The sequence below is a fragment of the Haliotis rubra genome, unplaced genomic scaffold (assembly GCF_003918875.1).
Source record: "Haliotis rubra isolate DU_JTF1 unplaced genomic scaffold, ASM391887v1 Scf313, whole genome shotgun sequence".
Classification (NCBI taxonomy): Eukaryota; Metazoa; Mollusca; class Gastropoda; order Lepetellida; family Haliotidae; genus Haliotis; species Haliotis rubra.
This window is the reverse complement of record NW_025766984.1, coordinates 377,075-403,713: the sequence shown is the minus strand read 5'-3', so window position 1 is coordinate 403,713 and position 26,639 is coordinate 377,075. Positions and strand designations below refer to the sequence as shown.

The 26,639-nt window shown below is 42.6% G+C and overlaps 1 protein-coding gene across 1 annotated transcript in view; it reads left to right on the top strand.

Annotated features, from left to right (window-relative positions):
• The window catches only part of LOC124283352, a 78,867-nt gene that overhangs the window by 22,480 nt on the left and 29,748 nt on the right, over window positions 1-26,639 (top strand). Inside the window, exons 6-26 of the mRNA XM_046719392.1 lie at window positions 2,208-2,346; window positions 2,907-3,031; window positions 3,884-4,010; window positions 5,430-5,551; window positions 5,810-5,940; window positions 6,491-6,594; window positions 9,579-9,728; window positions 9,974-10,098; window positions 10,905-11,039; window positions 12,623-12,841; window positions 14,898-14,987; window positions 15,619-15,699; window positions 16,622-16,745; window positions 17,465-17,568; window positions 18,437-18,545; window positions 19,475-19,592; window positions 19,959-20,104; window positions 21,082-21,202; window positions 21,728-21,873; window positions 22,612-22,781; window positions 24,155-24,330. Of these exons, the coding sequence (XP_046575348.1) occupies window positions 2,208-2,346; window positions 2,907-3,031; window positions 3,884-4,010; window positions 5,430-5,551; window positions 5,810-5,940; window positions 6,491-6,594; window positions 9,579-9,728; window positions 9,974-10,098; window positions 10,905-11,039; window positions 12,623-12,841; window positions 14,898-14,987; window positions 15,619-15,699; window positions 16,622-16,745; window positions 17,465-17,568; window positions 18,437-18,545; window positions 19,475-19,592; window positions 19,959-20,104; window positions 21,082-21,202; window positions 21,728-21,873; window positions 22,612-22,781; window positions 24,155-24,330 (2,762 nt within the window). The remainder of the gene's footprint in view (window positions 1-2,207; window positions 2,347-2,906; window positions 3,032-3,883; window positions 4,011-5,429; window positions 5,552-5,809; window positions 5,941-6,490; window positions 6,595-9,578; window positions 9,729-9,973; window positions 10,099-10,904; window positions 11,040-12,622; window positions 12,842-14,897; window positions 14,988-15,618; window positions 15,700-16,621; window positions 16,746-17,464; window positions 17,569-18,436; window positions 18,546-19,474; window positions 19,593-19,958; window positions 20,105-21,081; window positions 21,203-21,727; window positions 21,874-22,611; window positions 22,782-24,154; window positions 24,331-26,639) is intronic.

The following is a 26,639-nucleotide window of genomic DNA, read 5'->3' as shown; positions in this document are numbered from 1 at the left end:
GGGCTCAGGTCTGTGGTGGGACTCATGACAAGGCTCAGATCTCTGGTGGGACTCATGACAGGCCTCAGATCTCTGGTGGGACTCATGACAGGGCTCAGGTCTGTGGTTGGAGCTCATGACAGGGCTCAGGTCTGAGGTGGAGCTCATGACAGTGCTCAGGTCTGTGGTTGGAGCTCATGACAGGGCTCAGGTCTGTGGTGGAGCTCATGACAGTGCTCAGGTCTGTGGTGGACTCATGACAGGGGTCATATCTCTGGTGGGACTCATGACAGGGCTCAGGTCTGTGGTGGGACTCATGACAGGGCTCAGGTCTGTGGTGGACTCATCACAGGGCTCATATCTCTAGTGGGACTCATGACCGGGCTCAGGTCTATGGTGGGACTCATGACCGGGCTCAGGTCTATGGTGGGACTCATGACAGGGCTCAGGTCTGTGGTGGGACTGATGACAGGGCTCAGGACTGTGGTGGGACTCATGACAAGGCTCAGGTCTGTGGTGGGACTCATGACAGGGCTCAGATCTCTTGTGGGACTCATGACCGGGCTCAGGTCTGTGGTGGGACTCATGACAGGGCTCAGGTCTGTGGTGGGTTTCATGACAAGGCTCAGGTTTGTGGTGGGATTCATGACAAGGCTCAGGTCTGTGGTGGGTTTCATGACAAGGCTCAGGTTTGTGGTGGGATTCATGACAAGGCTCAGGTCAATGGTGGGACTCATGACAGGGCTCAGGTCTGTGGTGGGACTCATGACAGGGCTCAGGTCTGTGGTGGGACTCATGACAAGGCTCAGGTCTGTGGTGGGACTCATGACCGGGCTCAGGTCTGTGGTGGACTCATGACAAGGCTCAGGTCTGTGGTGGGACTCATGACAGGGGCTCAGATCTGTGGTAGGACTCATGACAGGAGGCTCAGGTCTGTGGTGGGACTCATGACAAGGGCTCAGGTCTGTGGTGGGACTCATGACAAGGCTCAGGTCTGTGGTGGGATTCATGACAGGGCTCAGGTCTGTGGTGGGACTCATGACAGGAGCTCAGGTCTGTGGTGGGACTCATGACAGGGCTCAGGTCTGTGGTGGGACTCATGACAAGGCTCAGGTCTGTGGTGGGACTCATGACAGGGCTCAGATCTCTTGTGGGACTCATGACCGGGCTCAGGTCTGTGGTGGGACTCATGACAGGGCTCAGGTCTGTGGTGGGTTTCATGACAAGGCTCAGGTTTGTGGTGGGATTCATGACAAGGCTCAGGTCAATGGTGGGACTCATGACCGGGCTCAGGTCTGTGGTGGGACTCATGACAGGGCTCAGGTCTGTGGTGGGTTTCATGACAAGAGCTCAGGTTTGTGGTGGGATTCATGACAAGGCTCAGGTCAATGGTGGGACTCATGACAGGGCTCAGGTCTGTGGTGGGATTCATGACAGGGCTCAGGTCTGTGGTGGGACTCATGACAGGGCTCAGGTCTGTGGTGGGACTCATGACAAGGCTCAGGTCTGTGGTGGGATTCATGACAGGGCTCAGGTCTGTGGTGGGACTCATGACAGGGCTCAGGTCTGTGGTGGGACTCATGACAAGGCTCAGGTCTGTGGTGGGATTCATGACAAGGCTCAGGTCTATGGTGGGACTCATGACAGGGCTCAGGTCTGTGGTGGGATTCATGACAAGGCTCAGGTCTGTCGTGGGACTCGTGCTAGGATTCAGGTTTATGGTAGGATGATGTTCCACTCTTAGAACCATTTGAAAGAAAGCCTATGCCAAGCCCTTCACTAATAAATGAGACCCCCTCCATGGTGTAGTGGTTAGAGCATTGGCCCGGAGAGCGGAAGGTCACGGGTTCGATCCCCGACCACGTCATACCAAAAGAGACGTGAAAATATGGTATTTGTTGGTCCCTGCCTGGCGCTCGGCATTAATGGGTACAACAAGGACTGGTCGTCTCGGAGTCAGTGTAATATGTCTGAGTGGGGTATTCATGCTTCACTGAGGCATGGTATCTCAGTTGGCTAGCACTATAAAAACAGCTTCAGTCTGGGCTAGTACAAGCAGCCGCACATACACATACACACGCATGCACGTCATCATATGAGCAAAATATTCTCAAGCACGACGTTAAACCCAGTTTCACCTCACCTCTGTAATAAATGACTGGTCCCCAAAGAGGTAGGCAATTCTACACTGACACCATGCTGAGTATTATATCTGCTTCCCATTTCAGTACACTGATGAGTGTTACTGTGGAGACAGCCACACCCGCTATGCCTTAGCATCTAAGGAGACGGAATGTAACTCCAAGTGTAAGGGAGACTTTGCCCAGACCTGCGGGGGTGCCTACAGGATCTCGGTATATGCTACAGGTAAAGCTCAGCAGTACACAAAGTGTGCTCTACAATTCAAAATACTTTCATAACTATGAAAAACAATGTCAGCATGTATTCCTACCCACAACTTCACCTTACCATTCCAACTCCACCAAGACAAAAGTAGTAGCTGTGATTAATCAGACCTTTATCATCCCATCAGAACTGGCCATTGAAAAGGATGATCTAGAAATACTACAAAGTAGTTTGGGGCAGTACAAGTTATTTCATAAGGTGAAATATTTTGCAAGCTCTGACACTAAAGGTCGATGAAATGTTCTGCAAACTGCTGGTTCAACCCTTCTTACTGTAAGCAAACACCAATACTGTATTTCAAAGAGTCAGTTGTAACAAGGAAAATAAGTGATGATACAATCAGATAATCTATCATTATACTGACCAACCATCTTGTGTTGATATTACATGACTGACAAGTGAGATACCCAGATTTGATGATGATTCTGTTTCTTGTGTTGATGGTTGATATTTTCATAAGTGTCATGATGAGTTTGAGAAATTTCTATGTATGACTGCCTATTTTGACATGTGACCTTCAGCACAGGACCAGATAACCCAAGGAAGCTGTGGGGGGGATGCCTGGATCATGTATTCCTGCCCTCAAGTCATCACCATCAGTCAAAGCCCTCAAACTGGCACTTGTCAGCAAACACCCATGCCTCAAGTAAGAGTGAGGGAGGGAAGAAGGGAGTGAGTGAGTGAGGGAATAAGGGAGTGAAGGAGTGAGGGAGTGAGTGAAGGAGCAAAGGAAGGAGGGAATGAGTGAAGAAGGGAGGGAGTGAGTGGGTAAGAGAGGGAGGGAGTGAGTGAGGGAGGGAATAAGGGAGTGAAGGAGGGAGTGAGTGAGGGAGGGAGAGAATAAGGGAGTGAAGGACTGAAGGGAGGGAGGGAATGAGTGAAGGAGGGAGTGAGGGAGCAAGTGAGTGAAGGAGGGAGAGAGTGGGGTGAGTGAGTGAGAGAGCAAGTGAGTGAGTGAAAGAAGAATACCAAACTGGATTAAGAAGTGATATTGAAGACCTATACCAACGTTTTTCAAGTGTGCATTTCCTGATTTATTGAAATATCCTGGTGTAATGACTTATCAGCTCTTGCTATCCAATATCCTTACTGGGCATGTTTTGTGTACAAGAGAACCAGATTATGTTTTTAAACATACCGGTAATGAAAATTTAGTTTTCAAAATGCTGGTATGTTTTTTTGAGAGATGAATTAATCTGGAATTAAGTCTATAAAATATTCATTATGTTTTTCATCGGTCTGTATATTTTGTACCAATGTACCTATCATGCTGCAGTTTAACATGCTACAGCTGCTCTCATCTGTCATATTTATCTATATTAATCGATTCACACAACCAAAATGAAAACCTTCATAAGAGGAAGAGGATCTGACATTTTCCAAGATGATATTTTATTACTTTTAATAACAGATTGTCTATTCTCCCCCAAAGATATACCATACCAGCCTTTTGGAACTTGGAAATCATTACATTTCAATATGTTTTGGCCATGGAAAGGATACAAGAAATATTTTGTTTAGTGGTGCATGTCACAATGAGGCTTCTTGCGTGGCGACGTCAGAGATGGTCTTCAAGTGTATCTGCCCGAAGGGGTACGTTGGACCACGCTGCGATCAGCTGCAATGTAAGTTATCATACACTTCTGTTTCTATTATAGGGTCTCAGTGTTCCGATATAATCGAAGGGTGTGATCAGTGATATTTGTTTTGTTACTTGCTAAACTATGCACTCGGCAACATATGAGCTATGTGAGTGAGTGAGAAATTAGTTACACTGTTATGAATGGCCAACATGGCACGGGACACCAGAAATGAGCTTCACACATTGTACACATTTTGGGAATTGAACCTGGGTTTATAGCGTCACTTGCGAAAGCCTTAACCCCAAACCTGTCCCACTCCACCCCAGCCATATGATGAAATACAGGTATTGTGTGGACTAACATTGAAATATAACAGGGGTGATCCACGATTGGAACCCTTGATCATAGGCACAGGGGTTCGAATCACTGTTTGGACAATAATTTTTAAAAATAATAAACAATCTATATTTTTGCAACCGTATATTGTTTTTATATGTTATGAGTACCTTATGTTTCAAATTTGAACGAGGTCGGTGAAGAAATGGATTTTTGTGAGAATTCTCCCGCTACACTCATTACATAAAATACACAAAGGGGTGACACTTGCGATGCTAAAAGCCTGATCGAAAACCGGACAGCCCGACTATTTTAACGTGCGTTCAATCAAACCGTACATTTTTTCACAAAACTGACTGACTGACTGAGTTTGGTTTACGCCGCTTTTAGCAATATTCCAGCAACATCACGGCGGGGGACACCAGAAATGGGTTTCACACATTGTACCCGTGTGGGGATTCGAACCCGGGTCTTCGGGGTGACGAGCCAACGCTTTAACCATTAGGCTACCCACCGCCCTTTTCACAAAACAATGTGTTGAGCTTGTAGATTATTCTTTTGGCCTTCTGCTCATCGTATTCAGTTTGTCTAACTGCATTTCATATTTGACCACTGACCCTCGCTTTTACACTACCCTCCGTTTTGAACAAACGTCTGGCCGGCCTTCGGTAAACATCGACCCTGTCCGAAAATCGCGGAATGACTCGGAACACAAAACGGCTCTCATTGGTCATTTTCCATGTGTGCGGTTATTGCGGAATATTGTTTTGACAGTTGATATGTTTGGAAAACTCGAACATGGTTTTGGAAATTCTTTCATGGTGAGTAAAATTATTTTAGGCATTAAATGCAATAAAATAGTGCATACAGCATGAACATCTAACAACCTTATGTGGACATATATATGGTTGCAAAAATATAGATTTGTTATTTTTAAAAATTATTGTCCAAACAGTGATTCGAACCCCTGTGATCATAGGTCTCTGGTGTACCCAAGGGACATAACTCTACACAAGGAATAGTGGTGATTTGATAGGGCTATGATTTAAGTGGACATAGATCAACAGATGAATATATTCGGTTAATGGTATTACCATGCAATGAGCTTGATTGTGTTTTTGTCAGCCTTCATCAATGTGGATGGGTCGGACTGCCCTGCCGGGATGCAGCCTGAACAGTGTTCCTGTTCTTCCACGTGTTCTGGAGCTCGCTTTGAGGCCGACAGCTGCACCACATCATCAGGGAAGGTCAGACTGACAATGTTGTCAACCATTTGGTAGATTGTTCAGAGAAGATTTGTCCAAATATACATAGTCTTTGGAAAGATCATGGACTCTACTGACATACCTTTATTATCTCAGTTATTTATTACCAGGAATTTTACAGTTGAAATCTCTTAGCTTAAGGGATCTTCTTCAGATATAAGTATACCTGAAAAATATTTACCTGAAAAACACACACTCTTTCCTCTTGACCATAATTCCTTTGATTGTGGTGTATTTCAGCCACAAGTAACATGTCGCTATGGTGACCCAGGCTTTGTCTTCCTGTACAACCAAGCACCAACTGGGACGTCCAAGCAGACGGTAATATGCCCTGTGGGCTCCGATATTGTAGGCTGCTCTGTCTGGGACAGGTGAGTGAAACCAATACTTGTCATGAAAGGTGACTGATGGGATCTCGTGGTCACTCTTGCTGACTTAGATAATGCATGAAATCATTTCTTTTTGCAAATCTTGATGCTCATGATGTCCTGGTCCTTATTCAATTATTTAAAGGCTGTCATCACATAGCTGGAATATAAATATAAACATTAAACAAAAAACAATCACTATTTTCACTACTTTACATATTCCATTGCATGGGCAGATCCAGGAACTTTGAAGGGGGTTCAGGGGTTTGAACCCCTGACACCCACTATGGCACAATGGTCTTAAGTCATTTTTCATAAGGTGGGGGTCGAACCCTGACAAGCAAACCCAACCCCACCCCAACCCCAACCCCAACCCCAACCCCCCCCAACCCGATCCGCCCATGCATTGTGTTCCAAACTGATGTACAAAGAAACTATCTTGTTAAATGTTATAAATCCTGCAACAGCTCTGCATGACATTTATAATTTGCACATAACTGGAAAGATGTTTATATACTAGTTAATATGGTATGTATATATGTTTATATCTCAGTAACAAGCACAACCATGGACAGGGTGCAGGAACAATGGATGTCGCCAACAGGAAGTGCTCAATCTCAGGCTGCAGCTCATGTACAGTGCAAGCAAGGTGTAAACGTCAGTAATAAGTTTGGCTCTTACTTTATATTGAATATCATGATGTTGATGCAAGCAAAGAGTTTATTATAGACACACTTTTATAAAACACATCAAGGCATCTATATACTCTGAGGCTAGATGTCCTTCATGGGAAGGGCTCTTGTCACCATAAGTGAAAGGTCAAGGTCAGTTCTCAGGTTTTTCTATGAAACATGGTTTTATCATCATCAGTTTCTAAGGCATGTTTATCTCTAAAGCCATGAATGTTTGCATGTGTAGGCATCATTACAAATCCTACCACATGTAGACCTGTGCTTTATCTCTTGAAGGTCAAGGTCATCTTTTAAGTTATTTTGAAATTGGTTGTGTGAGTCATTGCAAGTTTTTGTGCTTTTTACTTGTACTGTTCAGATACTTGGTAAGAGTCTCAGGACAGTACTAAAATTGGGATCTTTGGGACTGGTCATTTATTACAGGGGTTGATGGGTCACACATTTAGATACATTGAGGTTTTTGAAGGAATGCTTTCCAGTCGAAATCCATCAGAATTTGAAGGGCTTTCTTTTGTGTGTCTGATCTGTTTCATGGCCACACCCTATAAGGACTTGGTTCCCTGATTGTGTGTTATTGTTCTCTAATTGTGAATCATGGTTCAGTGATTGGCCCATTGATTTTCAGATTGAGTCTCATTGTTCCCTGAATATTTTCATTCCCAGAGTGTTTCATTGTTCACTAATTGTGCTTCATTGTTACCCATTGTGTGGCATTGTACTCTGATTGGTTGTTACTGTTCTCTCTGTGTCACTGTAGCCTGAGTCTGTATCTTTGTACTCTGAGAATGCATTGCGCCTTAATTGTGTCAAATTGTTTTCTGATTGTCCATCATTGTTCCCTGAATGTGTGTCATTGTCCCCATATATTACCCTGAATGAATGTTATTGTTCCCTGATTGTGTGTCTGTGTACCCAGATTGTCTGTCATTGTTCGCTGATTGTGTGCCTGTGTAAACCTGGGCCTAGATTTTCGAAGTTCTCGTAGGGCTAAGATAGTCGTAAGTTACTGTTAATGTATGGCACTTACGACTATCTTAGCGCTAAGAGAGCTTCGGAAATCTAGGCCCTGACTGTCTGTCATTGTTCCCAGATTGAGTGTCTATGTACCCAGATTGTCTTTCATTATTCCCTGATTGTGTGCCTGTGTAAACCTGATTGTCTGTCATTATTCCCTGATTGTGTGTCTGTGTACCCAGATTGTCTGTCATTGTTCCAAGATTGTGTGTCTATGTACCCTGATTTAGTGTGTCTGTGTACCTAGATTGTCTGTCATTGTTCCCTGATTGTGTGCCTGTGTACCCTGATTATGTGCCTGTGTACCCAGATTGTCTGCCAGTGTGCCTGTGTAAACCCTGATTTTCTGTCATTATTCCTGATTGTGTGTGTGTGTACCTAAGATGTCTGTGTACCCTAGTTACTGTTAATGTATTGTTGGCACTTCATTGTTACCCAATGGTATCTTACTCTGAGCCTTAAGAGCTTTGTACTCTGAGAAATCTAGGCCCTGACTGTCTGTCATTGTTCCCAGATTGAGTGTCTATGTACCCAGATTGTCTGTCATTATTCCCTGATTGTGTGCCTGTGTAAACCTGATTGTCTGTCATTATTCCCTGATTGTGTGTCTGTGTACCCAGATTGTCTGTCATTGTTCCAAGATTGTGTGTCTATGTACCCTGATTGTGTGTCTGTGTACCTAGATTGTCTGTCATTGTTCCCTGATTGTGTGCCTGTGTACCCTGATTATGTGCCTGTGTACCCAGATTGTCTGCCAATGTTCCCTGATTGTGTGCCTGTGTAAACCTGATTGTCTGTCATTATTCCCTGATTGTGTGTCTGTGTACCTAGATTGTCTGTCATTGTTCCTTGGTTATGTGTCTGTGTACCCTGATTGTCTGTTATTGTTCCCTGAATGTGTATCTGTGTACCCTGATTGTCTGTCATTGTTCCCTGGTTGTGTGTCTGTGTACCCTGATTGTCTGTTATTGTTCCCTGAATGTGTATCTGTGTACCCTGATTGTCTATCATTGTTCCCTGATTGTCTGTCATTGTTCCCTGGTTATGTGTCTGTGTACCCTGATTGTCTGTCATTGTTCCCTGATTGTGTATCTGTGTACCCTGATTGTCTGTCATTGTTCCCTGGTTATGTGTCTGTGTGCCCTGATTGTCTGTTATTGTTCCCTGATTGTGTATCTGTGTACCCTGATTGTCTGTCATTGTTCCCTGGTTTTGTGTCTGTGTACCCTGATTGTCTCTTATTGTACCCTGATTGTCTGTCATTGTTCCCTGGTTATATGTCTGTGTACCCAGATTGTCTGTCATTGTTCCCTGGTTATGTGTCTGTGTACCCTGATTGTCTGTCATTGTTCCCTGGTTATGTGTCTGTGTTCCCTGATTGTCTGTTGTTGTTCCCTGGTTTTGTGTCTGTGTACCCTGATTGTCTGTTATTGTTCCCTGATTGTGTATCTGTGTACCCTGATTGTCTGTCATTGTTCCAAGATTGTGTGTCTATGTACCCAGATTGTGTGTCTGTGTACCCAGATTGTCTTTCATTGTTCCCTGATTGTGTGTCTGTACCCTAATTGTCATTGTTGCTGTTGTATGTTTCCCTGATTGTGTGCCTGTGTAAACCTGATTGTCTGTCATTATTCCCTGATTGTGTGTCTTTGTACCCAGATTGTCTGTCATTGTTCCAAGATTGTGTGTCTATGTACCCTGATTGTGTGTCTGTGTACCCAGATTGTCTTTCATTGTTCCCTGATTGTGTGTCTGTGTACCCTTATTGTGTGTCATTGTTCCCTGATTGTGTGTCTTTGTACCCAGATTGTCTGTCATTGTTCCCTTATTGTGTGCCTGTGTACCCTTATTGTGTGTCATTGTTCCCTGATTGTGTGTCTGTGTACCCAGATTGTCTGTCATTGTTTCCTTCACAAGAGGATGTTTTTCCTCCAGAGTACCTGTGTGGGTGTTTGAATGGCGGCACGTGCAGCAAGGTGACAGGGACGTGTAGCTGTCCTGTGGCCTACTTCGGTGACCACTGTGAATTGTTTGACTACTGCAGCTACTACGAGGACCACAACAACAGGAGTGCATGTGGAGCAGGTAACTGGGGATGTGACACATCGTTTCTACCAGCCATTGCAGAGAAATTATAGAGATTCTCATGTGACTCAATTATTGAAATGGCTGGAATTTGTCTAAAAGCAGCATTAAATTGTTGTTAATTTTTTTCATGCCTGCAATTCTTAGATTCAATTCAAATGGGTACAACATGTGTTGTCACAGACCTTGGATTGTCTGGACAATGTTTAAAGCATTATTCGACAGTTACTGAGTTCTTGTTACAGGCACCTGTATGGCCGTGCCAGAGAAATCAGTCCACACCTATGGAGGTGACAATGCTGGAGACCATTGTCTTTTCCCCTTCACCTACACAGGGCTCACATTCAGCTCTTGTATCAACAGCAACCAGGTGAGAATACCCTTGGAAAACCGCGCCATTGATCTAACCCCATACTGCCACAGACAACATGCCAATGAACAAAACTGTTCAAACTTGATTGATAACATTTGTCTACCATTGTAGAACATGACTATTACTTAGATCTACCCCAATAGGCTATACCCTCATGACAGAGTTGAACAGCAAGATTGAAGAGGTCTGTGGTACAGTTGTCAGTGATACAAGTAGCTTGCACAATCACCGAGCCACCACAATGTCTGTGATGTTCTGATATTGTTGTCTGTGGGTTAAACACAGCAGTGAATGGGTACCCAGTAGGAAGAGATGGTAATATGACCGAAAACCATCCTGCTCCTCAAAGGTACTATCCAGAAGGATGAGATTATAACAGAGTGCACACCAGTCTACTGAGCGGAGTAATAATGTAGATCTATCATGGACTAGTCATATATGAGCAGTTACAAACTAGAAAGTGCTAGATACAAATAAAAGAAGTATCATGTCTTATTCATGTCTGTGAACACAACCTCTGTGAACACAACCACAGACATGGAGTGAAGAAAGTACCCTTATTCATCACCAAACTTGTGTAATGCCAAAAATACAACTGCATAAGGTTATACTGCTGTCACGCACCACTGTTCAACAACTGTGATATGGTAATATCTTGATGCTAGTCATGGCACAATCTCAACTGATTGCACACAGTTTGGGTTACCTGTGGATCATGGCCCAGCTCTCGGTGTTATATAATGATGTATATCTATGCCCAATGATGTATGTCACATGTGCCCTGTTGTTATGCTATTTGGCAGGTTGGACCACCCTTTGCATGTGGAGCTAAGTTTGACGGATACAATGACTATATTGATCTGGGACAATGGAACCCTGGGACAGTCTACACTATAGCAGCATGGTTGTACCCAACAATTTCAGACTCACGGAGGAGGGTATGTACTGCTTTCCTCATTACTAATTGTAATAACTAGGTTGATATTTTTTACATAATGTATAAATCACACGTTCAAACAGTTACGCTTGTCTTTATATGTAAGGTTTCTGCTCATTTAGACACCTTTCTCTGTTTACATACAGACAAGTTGACCTAAAGATCCTTGATGTTTGATGATATGCTTACAATGCCATGTGAACAGTATTAGTACTATGTCTGTGCCTGAAGAGAAGGACATAATGATTTGGGTGCCAGTTCCAAATTATTTGGATTTCTCTACTTAGATTACTTTCCAACATTAGACCCGTGAAGATCCGGGGTAAAATAGGTCTTCAGCAACCCATGCTTGCCACAAAAGGCGACTATGCTTGTCGTAAGAGGCAACTAACGGGATCGGGTGGTCAGCCTCGCTGACTTGGTTGACACATGTCATCGGTTCCCAATTGCGCAAATCGATGCTCATGCTGATGATCACTGGATTGTCTAGTCCAGACTCGATTATTTACAGACCGCCGCCATAGAGCTGGAATATTGCTGAGTGTGGGAATAAATAACTGGGCGACCTTTAATCTTGAACTTGTGAGTTTATTGTTTGAGTTGACTATTCTGTGTAGTAGGTTCAAGCTGGTTAAAGAAGTAAGAAAAACAACATTTAGTTAAAATATCCAGCATAAAACCTTGCAAATAATGATATACAAACACATATTACATAATAGTCTGTGTAAGACCAATAAAACAATGATTTCATAGTGGCACAAAAATAGGTGACACACAACCATGTGCTCGTGCTCGTCAAGTTGAAGTTTACAGAAAACACTTTACCATTAAAATTAATAATACCTGACAAAATTGCTTGAAAAGTGTTGCAATACTAAAAAGAAACAATGCTTACAAATTTTAGGCCCATTATTCTCCACAAAGGTAGGTGTGCAAAGTGAAAAGTAGAATGTTGTCTACCGCAGCAGACGTTCATAGCTCTCCGTTCACAACCACGAGGTCACCGCAGCTATTAGAGTTATCTGCCCCATAACTTCCGGCCTTGTTGAGGCAACAGATAGTTGCGTGAAGCGCACGTAAAATCTTTATAAAAACTTAAAGCAAATAAATCTCTACACTGAGTGCGGCGTAAAACTAAACTCACTCACTCACTCACTGTCCAACATTAGTTTATTTATCTACTTGATGTTTCGTGATTTATGCTAATGTTGTGAATGTTCTTGTGATACAGAGGCATGTTCGTGTTTCTGTAGGAACTGTATCTTTAAACTTGAGATGAAGTCCATCATTTACTAATATGACAGGATCAGTATTTTACGTGACATCTGACATTGTACAGAAACAGGACACAATGTCAGGCTTTCCTCTTGTTTATCACAAATTATTATTTTGAGATATATTTTTCTAAGCCTTTTGTGTCTTTATTTTGGGTAAAATGGTGAAGAAATGCAGGACAGTAGCACACTTTGGAATATTCTGCATACCTATCAAGTAACTTCAGCCTTAGAATGTCCCCAGTAATTACACCCTAAACATGACTGTTTACGAAGTTGTTCTGTTTAGATCACATGTTCTTGTTGACAGACTATTGTTGGTGGAGTGTCTGCGTGTCGTGACTTCGGTCTGGCAATGCAGAGCGGCAAGTTCTTAGCCTACTACTACCCTACTTCTGGGAGGCACTGCACCACGTCTCTGCTTGCTCCAACTCCCTACACTATGGGGAAATGGTATCTCCTAGCTGTTGCCAACAATGGAACTAACACATTTCTCTACCTGAACGGCAAGCAGATCAACACTGTTCAGGTGAGACATGTTGATGTTTTTCCCAGCGCCTCTTGACATCCTTGAGCAGGATGGTTACCCAGAGCATCACGCTTCTGGTTCAGACAACATTTATTGAGGACAAAGTTATACACAGGGTCTGTTTGTACATTTATTTGTAACATAATATATACCCGTGGAGATCTAGGTCAGAATTGATATTCAGCAACCCATGCTTGTCATAAGAGGTGACTAACATCATCAGGTATGCCAATTGCATAAATCGATGTTCATGATGTTGATCACTGGACTGTCTGGTCCAGACTCGATTATTTACAGACCGCTGCCATATAGCTGGAATATTGCTGTGTGCAACATAAAACTAAACTCACTCACTCATTTTTGTTTTGTGTTTGGAAGTTTGATAGCATTAAGCATATAAGTAATTAAAAATAATAATTTCTAGACTTGCGTGGGCTTTCTGGGATATATTTGCTTCAGGTTCTGTATGACGGACTATAGGAGATATACCTACTGTATTTCAGTGCAAAGCTTGGCCACCTGGAACATGGACCTACTTGCACAAAGTGTTCTTAGCGCTTCAATTATCATAATGACCATACTCTATAGTCTGTTTGACTTAATTTTTGACCGATGAATTGCTCAGTAACATGAAATCTAATAATTGCAACAAAACCAAATTTTGCACAGTCACATGATATCGACAGACCAACTCTGATCATTTGTCTCATAATTTTAGACACCAGAAAAAAAAGTTGTTTAACAAACGATCATTATTTTGTTGTCACTTTTCATTATTTCTTACGAACAACCAGGTGTGCGAGTTGTACATGTGAAATTGAAATTTCACTGCACATGCTTGTTGAATCCCTGGCTGTTCTACCAGCATGTGGTCCCCCCTCATAAATATAGCGAAAAGTGACAACAAAATAATGATTATTTGTTAAACAGCTTTTATATTCGGGGTCCAAAAAGACAAATCATCAGAGTTGGTCTGTCGATTTCATGGGACTGTGCAAAATTTGGCCTTGTTGCAATTATTAGATTTTGTGTTTTTTAGCAATTCATCGGACTAAAATGAGGTCAAACGGACTATAACATAGACGTAAGATAGTCTTAGAGCTAAGATCGCTCTGTGCAAGCAGTTCTTTATCCACAAAGCGTTCATAGTACTACGCCATTCATAAGTTAGTGATACAGTATGAAGAATACAAGATACAACAGGTAATCTAAGTTGCTTGGTGAATCCCGGAAATTGAACCATGCTGACTCTACTTTGGAATATTTAATTTAGTATAGTTCAATCTTTGGGCAACCTGAGAGTACCACGGTAGGTATGGCTCCATCAAACCATGACAAATACTAAACATTAACTGTTTGGTGTCAGAAAAGAGATTAGGGAAGCAGCTTGGGTTGAGTCCAGTGTATTGAGTGACTTAGCTGACTGGATCGAAAACACATGGATTCTAAACATTTCTCAAAGTAGGTGTATATGCTCAAACATTGACTTATTACATCCTTTATTTGCTTCAAATAGAACAGACATTGGAAGTGTATGGAACGGTATCTTTTTAAGCCACCATCAAGAAATTTAATCAAACCTTGCAAAATATATATATAATGAACAAACTTAGAAATGCACCACACTAAAATGCACCGACGATGCTCAGATATCATAGGTACATTTCAGTCTGACAGGGATATTCCGTATGATATGGGTGGTGCGTTTCTAATGTTGTTCAGTATAATTCAGTGATATTCAGATTTGATTGTTCATTCAGTGTTATCAGATATGCACCTCTGGGTTTGGGTCTCAGATCTCTGTGGGTATATTTCTAACTAGGTTTTACAGAACTTGATCCATGGATTTCAAGAACCATTTAAGGCCTCTTGCACAAGGGTTTTCCTTTCCCATAAAGCTCACTTGCTGTGGTATGACACTGTTAATTGTGGTGTTATACTCAACTCGCTCTATCATTCTTGTCACTGGGCTTTTACACTGCTAGCTTTCAGCAATACATCCATCGGGCAGCTGAGCTTTTGAAACAGATCCAATCTGATAAATTGTTGTTGTCAGAATCTCCCATATTCACTACCGACGACGCTTGGCTTCAGGATCGGTAACTCCTACTGCTGCAAACAGGAAACCTTCAAGGGGATGATCAAGGTATGGATGGAAACATTCAGGAGATGGTGCTGTTTTACTGTTAAGCTAGGTTACCAGTACATTTAACTTGACTGAATTCAATTTGGCACAAAATGTGCATTTGGCACACAGCTCGGTAAGAGGAAACTCAGTAATACAAAAACACGAAGAATGCGCAATGGACAAATTATGGAAAAGGCAGCCCAGTATATACAGATACTGTGACACATGTACGGCAGATAGAAATTCAAAAGAGGGCAAAATGTACAAAATATTGAAAATGCAACTAGTTGCTGCACAAACTAAATTATTAATTCACATTTAATAATAATTTCATGACCTCACAAACCTGTGATGAACGAAAATTCTCTCTGTCTTGCTATGGTAGCCTGCTTTCACAGCGTCAGACCATCTATCCATGAAGTGACCCAGGAATACATTCGCTTCTTGCTGGTTACCATGTTAATTGTGACAAGTAATCAACAGCGGCAGGAATAAAGTATCACAAATAATCTATCAGTGTTTATGTAAATCTAGAACATCATGAATATAGGGAATGGAAAGTCTACACTTTCTTTCATGTTGCTGTGACAAAGATGCCAATGTTTTGATGAGTTAAATTGGCATTTATGGGTGAATTGTTTTGTTTAAGTCGGTGAAGGTCTGGAAACGAAGCCTAGGCATCGAGGCGATCACAGAGAGCATGAGTGTGACCGGCAGTGTCAACTCTACAGTGAGTATTCTGAGATAAGACCAGTTGGCAGTGTCAACTCTACAGTGAGTATTCTGAGATAAGACCAGTCGGCAGTGTCAACTCTACAGTGAGTATTCTGAGATAAGACCAGTCGGCAGTGTCAACTCTACAGTGAGTATCCTGAGATAAGACCAGTCGGCAGTGTCAACTCTACAGTGAGTATTCTGAGATAAGACCAGTCGGCAGTGTCAACTCTACAGTGAGTATTCTGAGATAAGACCAGTCGGCAGTGTCAACTCTACAGTGAGTATTCTGAGATAAGACCAGTCGGCAGTGTCAACTCTACAGTGAGTATTCTGAGATAAGACCAGTCGGCAGTGTCAACTCTACAGTGAGTATTCTGAGATAAGACCAGTCACACATTGTCCAGGGCTGGAGTGAAGGGCGAATGGACCTGTCAGAAATACTAATTTAGTTTTAGACCAAATTTAATTGAAAATACTAATATGAAATTAAAACATTATAAGGTTATATATTGACAGTTTATTTTGAAAAACATCAAGTTTTATGTGCCTTTGATAGCACTGGACACTTTCATTTTGTCATATGAGAAATACATATTAATCAATTTGGAATTTAAAAACAATTTGCAGTACTCTGTGTGTAAAGCTGAACGAGTTACAGATTACATATGACATTATCACCAAGACTAGTTATGGTTTTGTTTCTCAGTGACATTATGTGTAATGGTATTCTATCAGCAAATTTGACATGAAACTAAGAGTACATTAAAAAAATAAATTTCAGACATTAGACACCAGTTTTAAATCAACTACTTCCCTTTTAGAATTACAAGATGTAATTAGAAATGTCAAGTGATTTTTTTAATGTACACTGTAGTCTTAGACAAGGAGAATTATGTCATTTCTCACTTGGTAAAAGAAGCAATCTGTGTTGCCAGATTGAGGCAAGATATAATGGACTTGTGGCACACTATGAGCTCGGACAGGGCATCAAGGTGCCGTGTAATGGCATCGACCACGGCGGTGATGACTGGACGGTAGCCCAAAGTGACATTCTGTCTGGTATGTTCTATGCACACATTATAACATAACAGTAATGGCATTCTGTATGGTATGTTACAACACAGATTATTACATGTCAGTAATGGCATTCTGTATGGTATGTTATAAACACAGATTATTACATGTCAGTAATGGCATTCTGTATGGTATGTTATAAACACAGATTGTTACATGTCAGTAATGGCATTCTGTATGGTATGTTATAAACACAGATTATTACATGTCAGTAATGGCATTCTGTATGGTATGTTATGAACAGATTATTACATGTCAGTAATGGCATTCTGTATGGTATGTTATAGAGACAGATTATTACATGTCAGTAATGGCATTCTGTATGGTATGTTATGAACAGATTATTACATGTCAGTAATGGCATTCTGTATGGTATAATAGAGACAGATTATTGCATGTCAGTAATGACATTCTGTATGGTATGTTATAAACACAGATTATTACATATCAGTAATGACATTCTGTATGGTATGTTATAAACACAGATTATAGCATGTCAGTAATAATATTCTATATGGTATATTGTATACTCAGTTTTTCGTTCAGTTTATAAAGTCTAAACACACAAGTCCAAAAGTCATGCAACTGAAATCCATGCACACAGAGATTTTATTCTATGTGAGATAAATGAGATAGTCTTCAGAGCTATCAAATAAATATTGTTTGACTTTCCTCTTACATTTCAAACGTTGTCTTCACTCCAGGTACTCACTGCAATGTAAGTGAGTTCGTCATACCAAAGGGAGTGACAGCCTACATCAAGAAATATGATGGAACATCTGGGGGCATCTTTGAAGTGTACTCTGAAGTATGCTTTTGCTTTACATAAAACTAACCATTGAGGTGTTTTAATTGCAAATATTGTTACGGTTAATAAATTGCCATGATGAAAGGTTTAAAAGTCCAGCAAAATAGAACACAGACAAGTCTAACATATTCAATAATATATTGAACAAACAATGAGCAAGCTACAATGAATGACAATACAGATTACTAGTACAATGCAATTGAGTCACAATTCTAAAATATTGGGTCACAAATATTAGATATTAACTCACCAGAGTCTTGACATTTACAGTGAGAGCAGATATACTGATTGAAGGTTGTTTACAATGAAAGTAGACGAATAGGCAAGCATGATCAGTCTTGAAATGTTGAGCAAATTCGATGATGGCAGACAGATGTATGTAGCTCCAGTCATGTGAAAAGTCTGTCGCACAATGCAACAACCAGCCTTTATATTGCTCTAGCAAAGCTAGGCTCCATCATTATCCACTCAGAACGTTCACGAAAGCCATCGTAAACACAAGATGTGACAAGATCCGGAAGTCAAAACAAAATAAAGCCAGCCAAGGGAGGCAACTCAGAAGCGCTATCAAAAAGGCGTGCTGCTACAAATACTATAGCCATTAAACATAAATGATGCGAGATGCGATCCAAACCCACACTCAAAACTTTAAACATTGTGACCCATAATAACTATCACTTAATCAATGATATTACAAATTACAAAAAACATACTCTCGTAACAATATTGAAATGTTTTATTGACTTAATGATCTCAGTTTCATGTTATCAAATATAGTCTGTCATATTCATTCAACATGTTGTAGTTGAAGTTATCTTAAAGGGAAATTGATGGATGAGGGTGGTGATGGGTGTTTATGTCTATACAGAGTATACAGATTGACGGCTACCTGAATGGGATGGGTGCTGGTTACCGAGGAGCAGCACGGGGGGCATCCTTCCCCTCACAAGATGGCATGCAGGGAGAATCCATAAATGGTAGGTATATACTAGCTACCAAAAGCACGGTGGTTTTATACACGCTGGCCTACAACTTGGTCAGGGAAATCCTGCCTCATGGAATATCATGGATATTTACCGGTCTCATAACATGAGTTATCTGTCCTTGAAGACCACTATGAAATTCATGATATAGCTGTATCCACTTCTGGAATGACTTTGCTGTTATTATGTCAATATGTAGCAGGGCATGGAGTCATCCTTCAGATGACATCCTTTCCTTGTGAGCTTGCTGACGGGCTTAACCTCTTTGGTCATGTGGACAAGGTGTCCGACCTCAGATCAGAAGGGCTGTGATTCGAATCCCAGCATAGGACTTGGAATTGTATGGCCGCTACATTGGCGCCAAACGTGGGTCTGAGCATGTTCATATGGAATTTTAGCAATCACTGCTTGTAACATTGTTTACCACGTGTAAGGTCATTGATATATATTTCTCCCTGGTGCCAATACAGACAGCAACATTTTATATGTCAAATTGCCTTTCTAAAATTAATATTGTCACTTTTAAAAATAATAAGTACTTAGCCCTGGTATAACTGGAAATCACACAAAATATCAACAACCCATTATTGTGGTGGCCATGGAGTCACCTTGACTTTCAAAATTCAGATTCTGTTGGTGTTTTCAGAGACCATATACGTGGTTACCAGAGTGCTCATTTGCGAATGTCTGCGCATTTGTTGCGCATGTGTAGTTGGCAGCAGGGTGTCGATGTGTATCAGTTACATGCCAGGCCGTAGCACTGATGGTTAGTGATAAACTGTTGGGTAGGGCCGTCCCTCTATTATATGGTCACTGGTGTTTTGGACAATTGCATCGATCTTTGGATATAAAGGTTTCTGTTCCGAATCCTAACACAGGACTCAGAAATGCTAAGGTCTGTATACAATGGTTTGTTGTGACAGGAGCGGGCACAAGAAGCACAGCAGCCAACAAGGGAGGTGGTGGTGGTGGCAATGGCGGCCATATTGACTCCCAGGGATATGGCCGACCAGGGGCTGGAGGAGGGTATGGGACTGCAGGGTGAGATATGTCGGTTTTGTTTATCATGGACAATGGAAGGCTTTAGCATTTCCGCTATCGACTACTCTGTTGGTAATCCCAGGGAATGTTATTAGAGCTGACTGAATTGAGGTGAGATGGCCAGCATCGGTTGAATGTGGGTGATCTTAACACCACAACATAATTTATTGCTGAAAACATTACAGTTTCCTTGAATGCAAATCCTTTTGGTCTTTAATTTGAGTTGGGGGCTACTAAGAATTTGACACACCTTAATTAATGATATACATGTTAGCATTCGGAAGTTCAACAGAAACAAAAATTTGACACAACTCAATGCAAGAGATCCAGTTTGACACAGACGTTTGTTGATGACTCCACCCACAGAAAGGGCCCGGTGAAGAGATCTAATGGTGGCAGTGGCTGGAGTTCTGGTGGCACAGTGTACGGAGACACAGCAATGTCCAAAGTATACATGGGGTCAGGAGGAGGAAGTGGGGGCAATGCCAAGGACCTCAGTCACACACCTCCAGGTGAGACTTACCTGTACGCAGTCACACACCTCCAGGTGAGACTTACCTGTACGCATTCACAAACCTCCAGGTGAGACTTACCTGCACGCAGTCACACACCTCCAGGTGAGACTTACCTGCACTCAGTCACACACCTCCAGGTGAGACTTACCTGAGACTTACCTGCACGCAGTCACACACCTCCAGGTGAGACTTACCTGCACTCAGTCACACACCTCCAGGTGAGACTTACCTGTACGCAGTCACACACCTCCAGGTGAGACTTACCTGTCACGCAGTCACACACCTCCAGGTGAGACTTACCTGCACAGTCACACACCTCCAGGTGAGACTTACCTGCACTCAGTCACAAACCTCTAGGTGAGACTTACCTGCACTCAGTCACACACCTCTAGGTGAGACTTACCTGTACGCAGTCACACACCTCCAGGTGAGACTTACCTGTACAGCAGTCCCACAAACACAGTCACAAACCTCCAGGTGAGACTTACCTGCACTCAGTCACACAACCTCCAGGTGAGACTTACCTGTACTGCAGTCACACACCTCCAGGTGAGACTTACCAGTACGCAGTCACATACCTCCAGGTGAGACTTACCTGCACTCAGTCACAAACCTCTAGGTGAGACTTACCTGCACTCAGTCACAAACCTCCAGGTGAGACTTACCTGCACTCAGTGAGACACCTCTGCACTCAACCTGCAGGTGAGACTTGTACGCAGTCACACACCTCCAGGTTAAACTTACCTGTATGCAGTCACGCACCTCCAGGTGAGAATTACCTGCTCTCAGTCACACACCTCCAGGTGAGACTTACCTGTTATTTGCCACAAATCCCAAATGCTGAAAGGTCTGCAAGCAAGATAAACCATTTGGTGTAAGAAGTCATGCATCCTGTTGATGAGTTCACTACGAAAAGAATGTTAAATAGTTGATTTAACAGTTCCCAGCAACTGACCTCCTGTTTTGTCCACCAGGTGGCCGTGGGGGTAACGGCGGAGCTGCTATAGTGCTGTATTCAACCGGCAACATCCAAGTCACTGGTTCCATCTCAGTGGCCGGGGAGACTGGACAGGGAGACAGCTTCACTCAAACTGGGTCAGTAACTAGAGAGTTAACATTTTCTTTATATTTTAGTTTATTTTTTCATTCCATTCTCATGTAAGAAGAGGAATTATTTTATATACCTGTGTCATTTTACATGTTTCTTTACATCTTTTGAATTTTGTCTGTTTTCTTGAAGTAAAGTCATCCTGTATGTGACCTCATGCTTTATTTGTATATTTTTATTATCATTTTGCCTACTGCCTTCTGCATGTTGGCCATTTTGAAAACCAGTTAAACATGAACCTATTTTGTATACTGGTTATTGCATAGGAAGATATCACTGATTTCCTATTGGTGTCTACATTTGTCTGTCATTGAACAGGAAGACTGAGGTCATTATTGTTGATTATTCATAGGGACTGACAATGTTGGTTTTTTTCACTCACGGAGATATGAATATAGATTTTTAACAGATATCCACAGTGTGCATGCCAGATTTATTGTTTACACCTCCCTATATGTATGATATTGAAGTCGTTTCACAAGTATCCAAACAACAAAAAATGTCTGCTGCAGTTGTAATGGATGCCCTGCATCATGCAAAGCCTCCAACCCGAAGAACTGCGTAGGCAGCAGCACAAGTGCATGCTGGGACATGTCTGGTCCAGGAGGTGGCGGCAGTGGCGGCAGTCTTTACATGACAGGAAATGTTGTTGATGTTGGTATGTGACCTGGATTTTCATCCCACTAGGAACAGCTGAACATCTGATATGTATTCTCTGTGTGTCGTAGTTGACAGAATCATACAGATCATATTGATATTTACAATGTTCTCGGTGTCCACTACTCAAGTCCTTGTCTGACAGATGTTGGATGTGTTCTGTAGTAGTCACCGTAAGGGACCATTCATAATTTATGGCTGGGGTGTGGGGGTGTGGGGGGGTGGTGTGATGTTGATTTTAAGGGTGGATCTCCCATTTTGTTCTGGGGTTGGGGGTCATTTTGTAAAAAAAAATAATTATGGCTCTAAAAAATATGGGAAGGGGGAAGGGGGTCATTGATTTTGTACATGACATGCAGGGGGGTGTCACTTACATTGTACATAAATTTGGGGGGGTTCACTCACATTGTACATGCTTCTCCATAAGAATCATCATCACTCCCCTTGCCATAAATTTTGAACAGTCCCTAAGATATGATCATCAGTGATACAAACACCAGTTTGGAGCATAAGTTCCCACTGGTCTGAATGAAAGCTGCAACATATTGTGCAGTGTTCTTCAACCTTGATGTTCTGCTGGTCGACAAAACCACAATTAATCCATCACTCAAAGAATGGATTAAACTTATGGAAAACTGTGCAGTCCTCAAACTGCAAGGGCAGATTTTTAAGCGAAAACTTCAGCTCTCTCTTTTAAACAATGTGTTTGTTCCCTCACTAAACACAGTCTATCTCATAGGTCACAACCGGCTGTGGGCCAGTGGAGGGCGGGGGGGATATGGTGGAGTGGGGGGCTGTGGAGGAGATGGAGGAGTGGGCAGAATTCAGATCAACGCTGTCATCTTTAAAGGCCACACCTCCTCAGTCTATGGGCACATCAACACCAACAATGCAACCAAGCAGTATATAGTAAGTGTATTTGTTCACTGAAAGGTCCTATTCACATATGGCATCAGCAATTTCTGGAAAGGTTTTTGTGGCTTTGATTTGCCCCACACTGAAGCACCTGTGATGTCACCTTAGGCAAGTGACTTTGTTCAAACTATGTCCCTGTTCCAGCAGTAAATGGGTACCCAGTATCATGAGATAGTTATGCGAGTAATAGCGTCTAACATCTCACAAGCAGATTGGAATTTAGACTCCCAAGGGGGCTGAAAATGTAAACAGTGGACAGTCTTCTATTGACTGGAGTAATAATAATGCAGATATAATAAGACCAATATAATTTCTTGTTTTATGGATTTTTGTCCTCAGAAATTCTAAAGGCAGGAGGAAAAAACATATAAAAAATCACCAGTCAAATCAAAAACCCACATGAGTTTCCATGTTAACTCTTTTGGTTTGTTTATATCAACTAAAAATAAGTTGAGTGAGTTTAAGTTTCACACTAATTTCGAGAGTATTTCACTTACATCACATTAACATTAGGATTTTATTTTTTGAGCGGGGAAAATTAAATTAATTTTGTTTCTTATTCTTGAAAAAATACGACCGTCAGATCCATAAAACAAGAAATAAAATTGGTCTGGCTTAATGCAGAAAGATTTAAAACCAAATGTTGATTGTTATTATATTTTATTACCGAAGAATAAAATGTAAAGGTACAGGTGGCATGATTCCATGGCGATGGTTTGAACAAATGTTGGGTATTTGGTTACAATTCAAAACACAGGGAACTGACAAATGATGACAGTCAATGGGGCTGTAACGATGCATTGAACTATCGATGGATTGCAGTTATTGAGTCTCTGATAGCAATTAATAGATGGTAGAAATGAAAAACTATCGATGCATCGATAGTATGTGTGACTATCGATAGTTTAGTAATTGACTTCCGTTGATAAATGTGCAGAGTGAAGTACAGGATGTTTGGGTGCAGACTTGCAGCTTCATTGAGATTATGTTTTAACTGTTTACTTGATCTGGGTTTAAAGTTTCTTGTCGGTTATGAAAAGAGACTGAAACTACTTCAACTTGTGTTTTTATTTCATATAAACTATACATTCATTTGGGAAATGACTTCAAATGAAAAAATTATTGCAATAGTTGTTTCGCCCTCAATAGTCACCCCTATTAGTCCATACTTACAACAGATTCCACAACATTGCTTAAAATCTGCACACAAGTGATGTGAATCTCTCCATCCCTTCTGTATACCACAGTTAAGACTATCAGGTATGGTCAAAAGTCCTGCTCCTTCACCACTGCTACTGAGTGGAAACAACTCCCACTTGTTCAGCAATGTTTTAATTACAACAAGTTTCTGTTCATCTGTATTTTAGGATTACAGCATTACAGGACAGAAAATGATTGACCCGACAAGCACTGTGATTGGAAATGAAATATACCGGGGATGCTTCCTTGATAGCACACATAGTCGTCACTTTGTCTATACGATGCCCCTGACTAAACAGGAGACAGCACAGCTCACTCCTGACGTCTGTATAGCAATGTGCAGGTAAGAGTGAACGAGTTAGAGGAACTTCCCAGGTGCCTCTGTCTCAACAGCAGATGGCACAGCTCACTCCTGACGTCTGTATAGCAATGTGCAGGTAAGAGTGAGTGAGTGAGAGGAACTTCCCAGGTGCCTCTGTCTCAACAGCAGATGGCACAGCTCACTCCTGACGTCTGTATAGCAATGTGCAGGTAAGAGTGAGTGAGTGAGAGGAACTCCAAGATGCCCCTGTCTCAACAGCAGATGGCAAAACTCACTCCTGATGTGTGTATAGCAATGTGCAGTTAAGAGTGAGTGAGTTAGAGGAACTTCCCAGATGCCCCTGTCTCAACAGCAGATGGCACAGCTCACTCCTGACGTCTGTATAGCAATGTGCAGGTAAGAGTGAGTGAGTGAGAGGAACTTCCCAGGTGCCCCTGTCTCAACAGCAGATGGCACAGCTCACTCCTGACGCCTGTATAGCAATGTGCAGGTAAGAGTGAGTGAGTGAGAGGAACTTCCCAGGTGCCTCTGTCTCAACAGCAGATGGCACAGCTCACTCCTGACGTCTGTATAGCAATGTGCAGGTAAGAGTGAGTGAGTGAGAGGAACTTCCCAGGTGCCTCTGTCTCAACAGCAGATGGCACAACTCACTCCTGACGTCTGTATAGCAATGTGCAGGTAAGAGTGAGTGAGTGAGAGGAAATTCCCAGATGCCCCTGTCTCAACAGCAGATGGCACAACTCACTCCTGACGTCTGTATAGCAATGTGCAGGTAAGAGTGAGTGAGTGAGTGAGAGGAACTTCCCAGATGCCCCTGTCTCAACAGCAGATGGCACAACTCACTCCTGACGTCTGTATAGCAATGTGCAGGTAAGAGTGAGTGAGTGAGAGGAAATTCCCAGATGCCCCTGTCTCAACAGCAGATGGCACAACTCACTCCTGACGTCTGTATAGCAATGTGCAGGTAAGAGTGAGTGAGTGAGTGAGAGGAATTTCCCAGATGCCCCTGTCTCAACAGCAGATGGCACAGCTCACTCCTGACGTCTGTATAGCAATGTGCAGGTAAGAGTGAGTGAGTGAGTGAGAGGAACTTCCCAGGATGCCCCTGTCTCAACAGCAGATGGCACAGCTCACTCCTGACGTCTGTATAGCAATGTGCAGGTAAAGAGTGAGTGAGTGAGAGGAACTTCCCAGGTGCCCCTGTCTCAACAGCAGATGGCACAGCTCACTCCTGACGTCTGTATAGCAATGTGCAGGTAAGAGTGAGTTAGAGGAACTTCCCAGGTGCCCCTGTCTCAACAGCAGATGGCACAACTCACTCCTGACGTCTGTATAGCAATGTGCAGGTAAGAGTGAGTGAGTGAGAGGAACTTCCCAGATGCCCCTGTCTCAACAGCAGATGGCACAGCTCACTCCTGACGTCTGTATAGCAATGTGCAGGTAAGAGTGAGTTAGAGGAACTTCCCAGGTGCCCCTGTCTCAACAGCAGATGGCACAGCTCACTCCTGACGTCTGTATAGCAATGTGCAGGTAAGAGTGAGTGAGTGAGTGAGAGGAACTTCCCAGGTGCCCCTGTCTCAACAGCAGATGGCACAGCTCACTCCTGATGTCTGTATAGCAATGTGCAGGTAAGAGTGAGTGAGAGGAACTTCCCAGGTGCCCCTGTCTCAACAGCAGATGGCACAGCTCAATCCTGATGTGTGTATAGCAATGTGCAGGTAAGAGTGAGTGAGTGAGAGGAACTTCCCAGATGCCCCTGTCTCAACAGCTGATGGCACAGCTCACTTCTGATGTCTGTATAGCAATGTGCAGGTAAGAGTGAGTGACTGAGAGGAAATTCCCAGGTGCCCCTGTCTCAACAGCAGATGGCACAGCTCACTCCTGATGTCTGTATAGCAATGTGCAGGTAAGAGTGAGTGAGAGGAACTTCCCAGGTGCCCCTGTCTCAACAGCAGATGGCACAGCTCAATCCTGATGTGTGTATAGCAATGTGCAGGTAAGAGTGAGTGAGTGAGAGGAACTTCCCAGATGCCCCTGTCTCAACAGCAGATGGCACAGCTCACTCCTGACGTCTGTATAGCAATGTGCAGGTAAGAGTGAGTTAGAGGAACTTCCCAGGTGCCCCTGTCTCAACAGCAGATGGCACAACTCACTCCTGACGTCTGTATAGCAATGTGCAGGTAAGAGTGAGTGAGTGAGAGGAACTTCCTAGATGCCCCTGTCTCAACAGCAGATGGCACAGCTCACTCCTGACGTCTGTATAGCAATGTGCAGGTAAGAGTGAGTTAGAGGAACTTCCCAGGTGCCCCTGTCTCAACAGCAGATGGCAC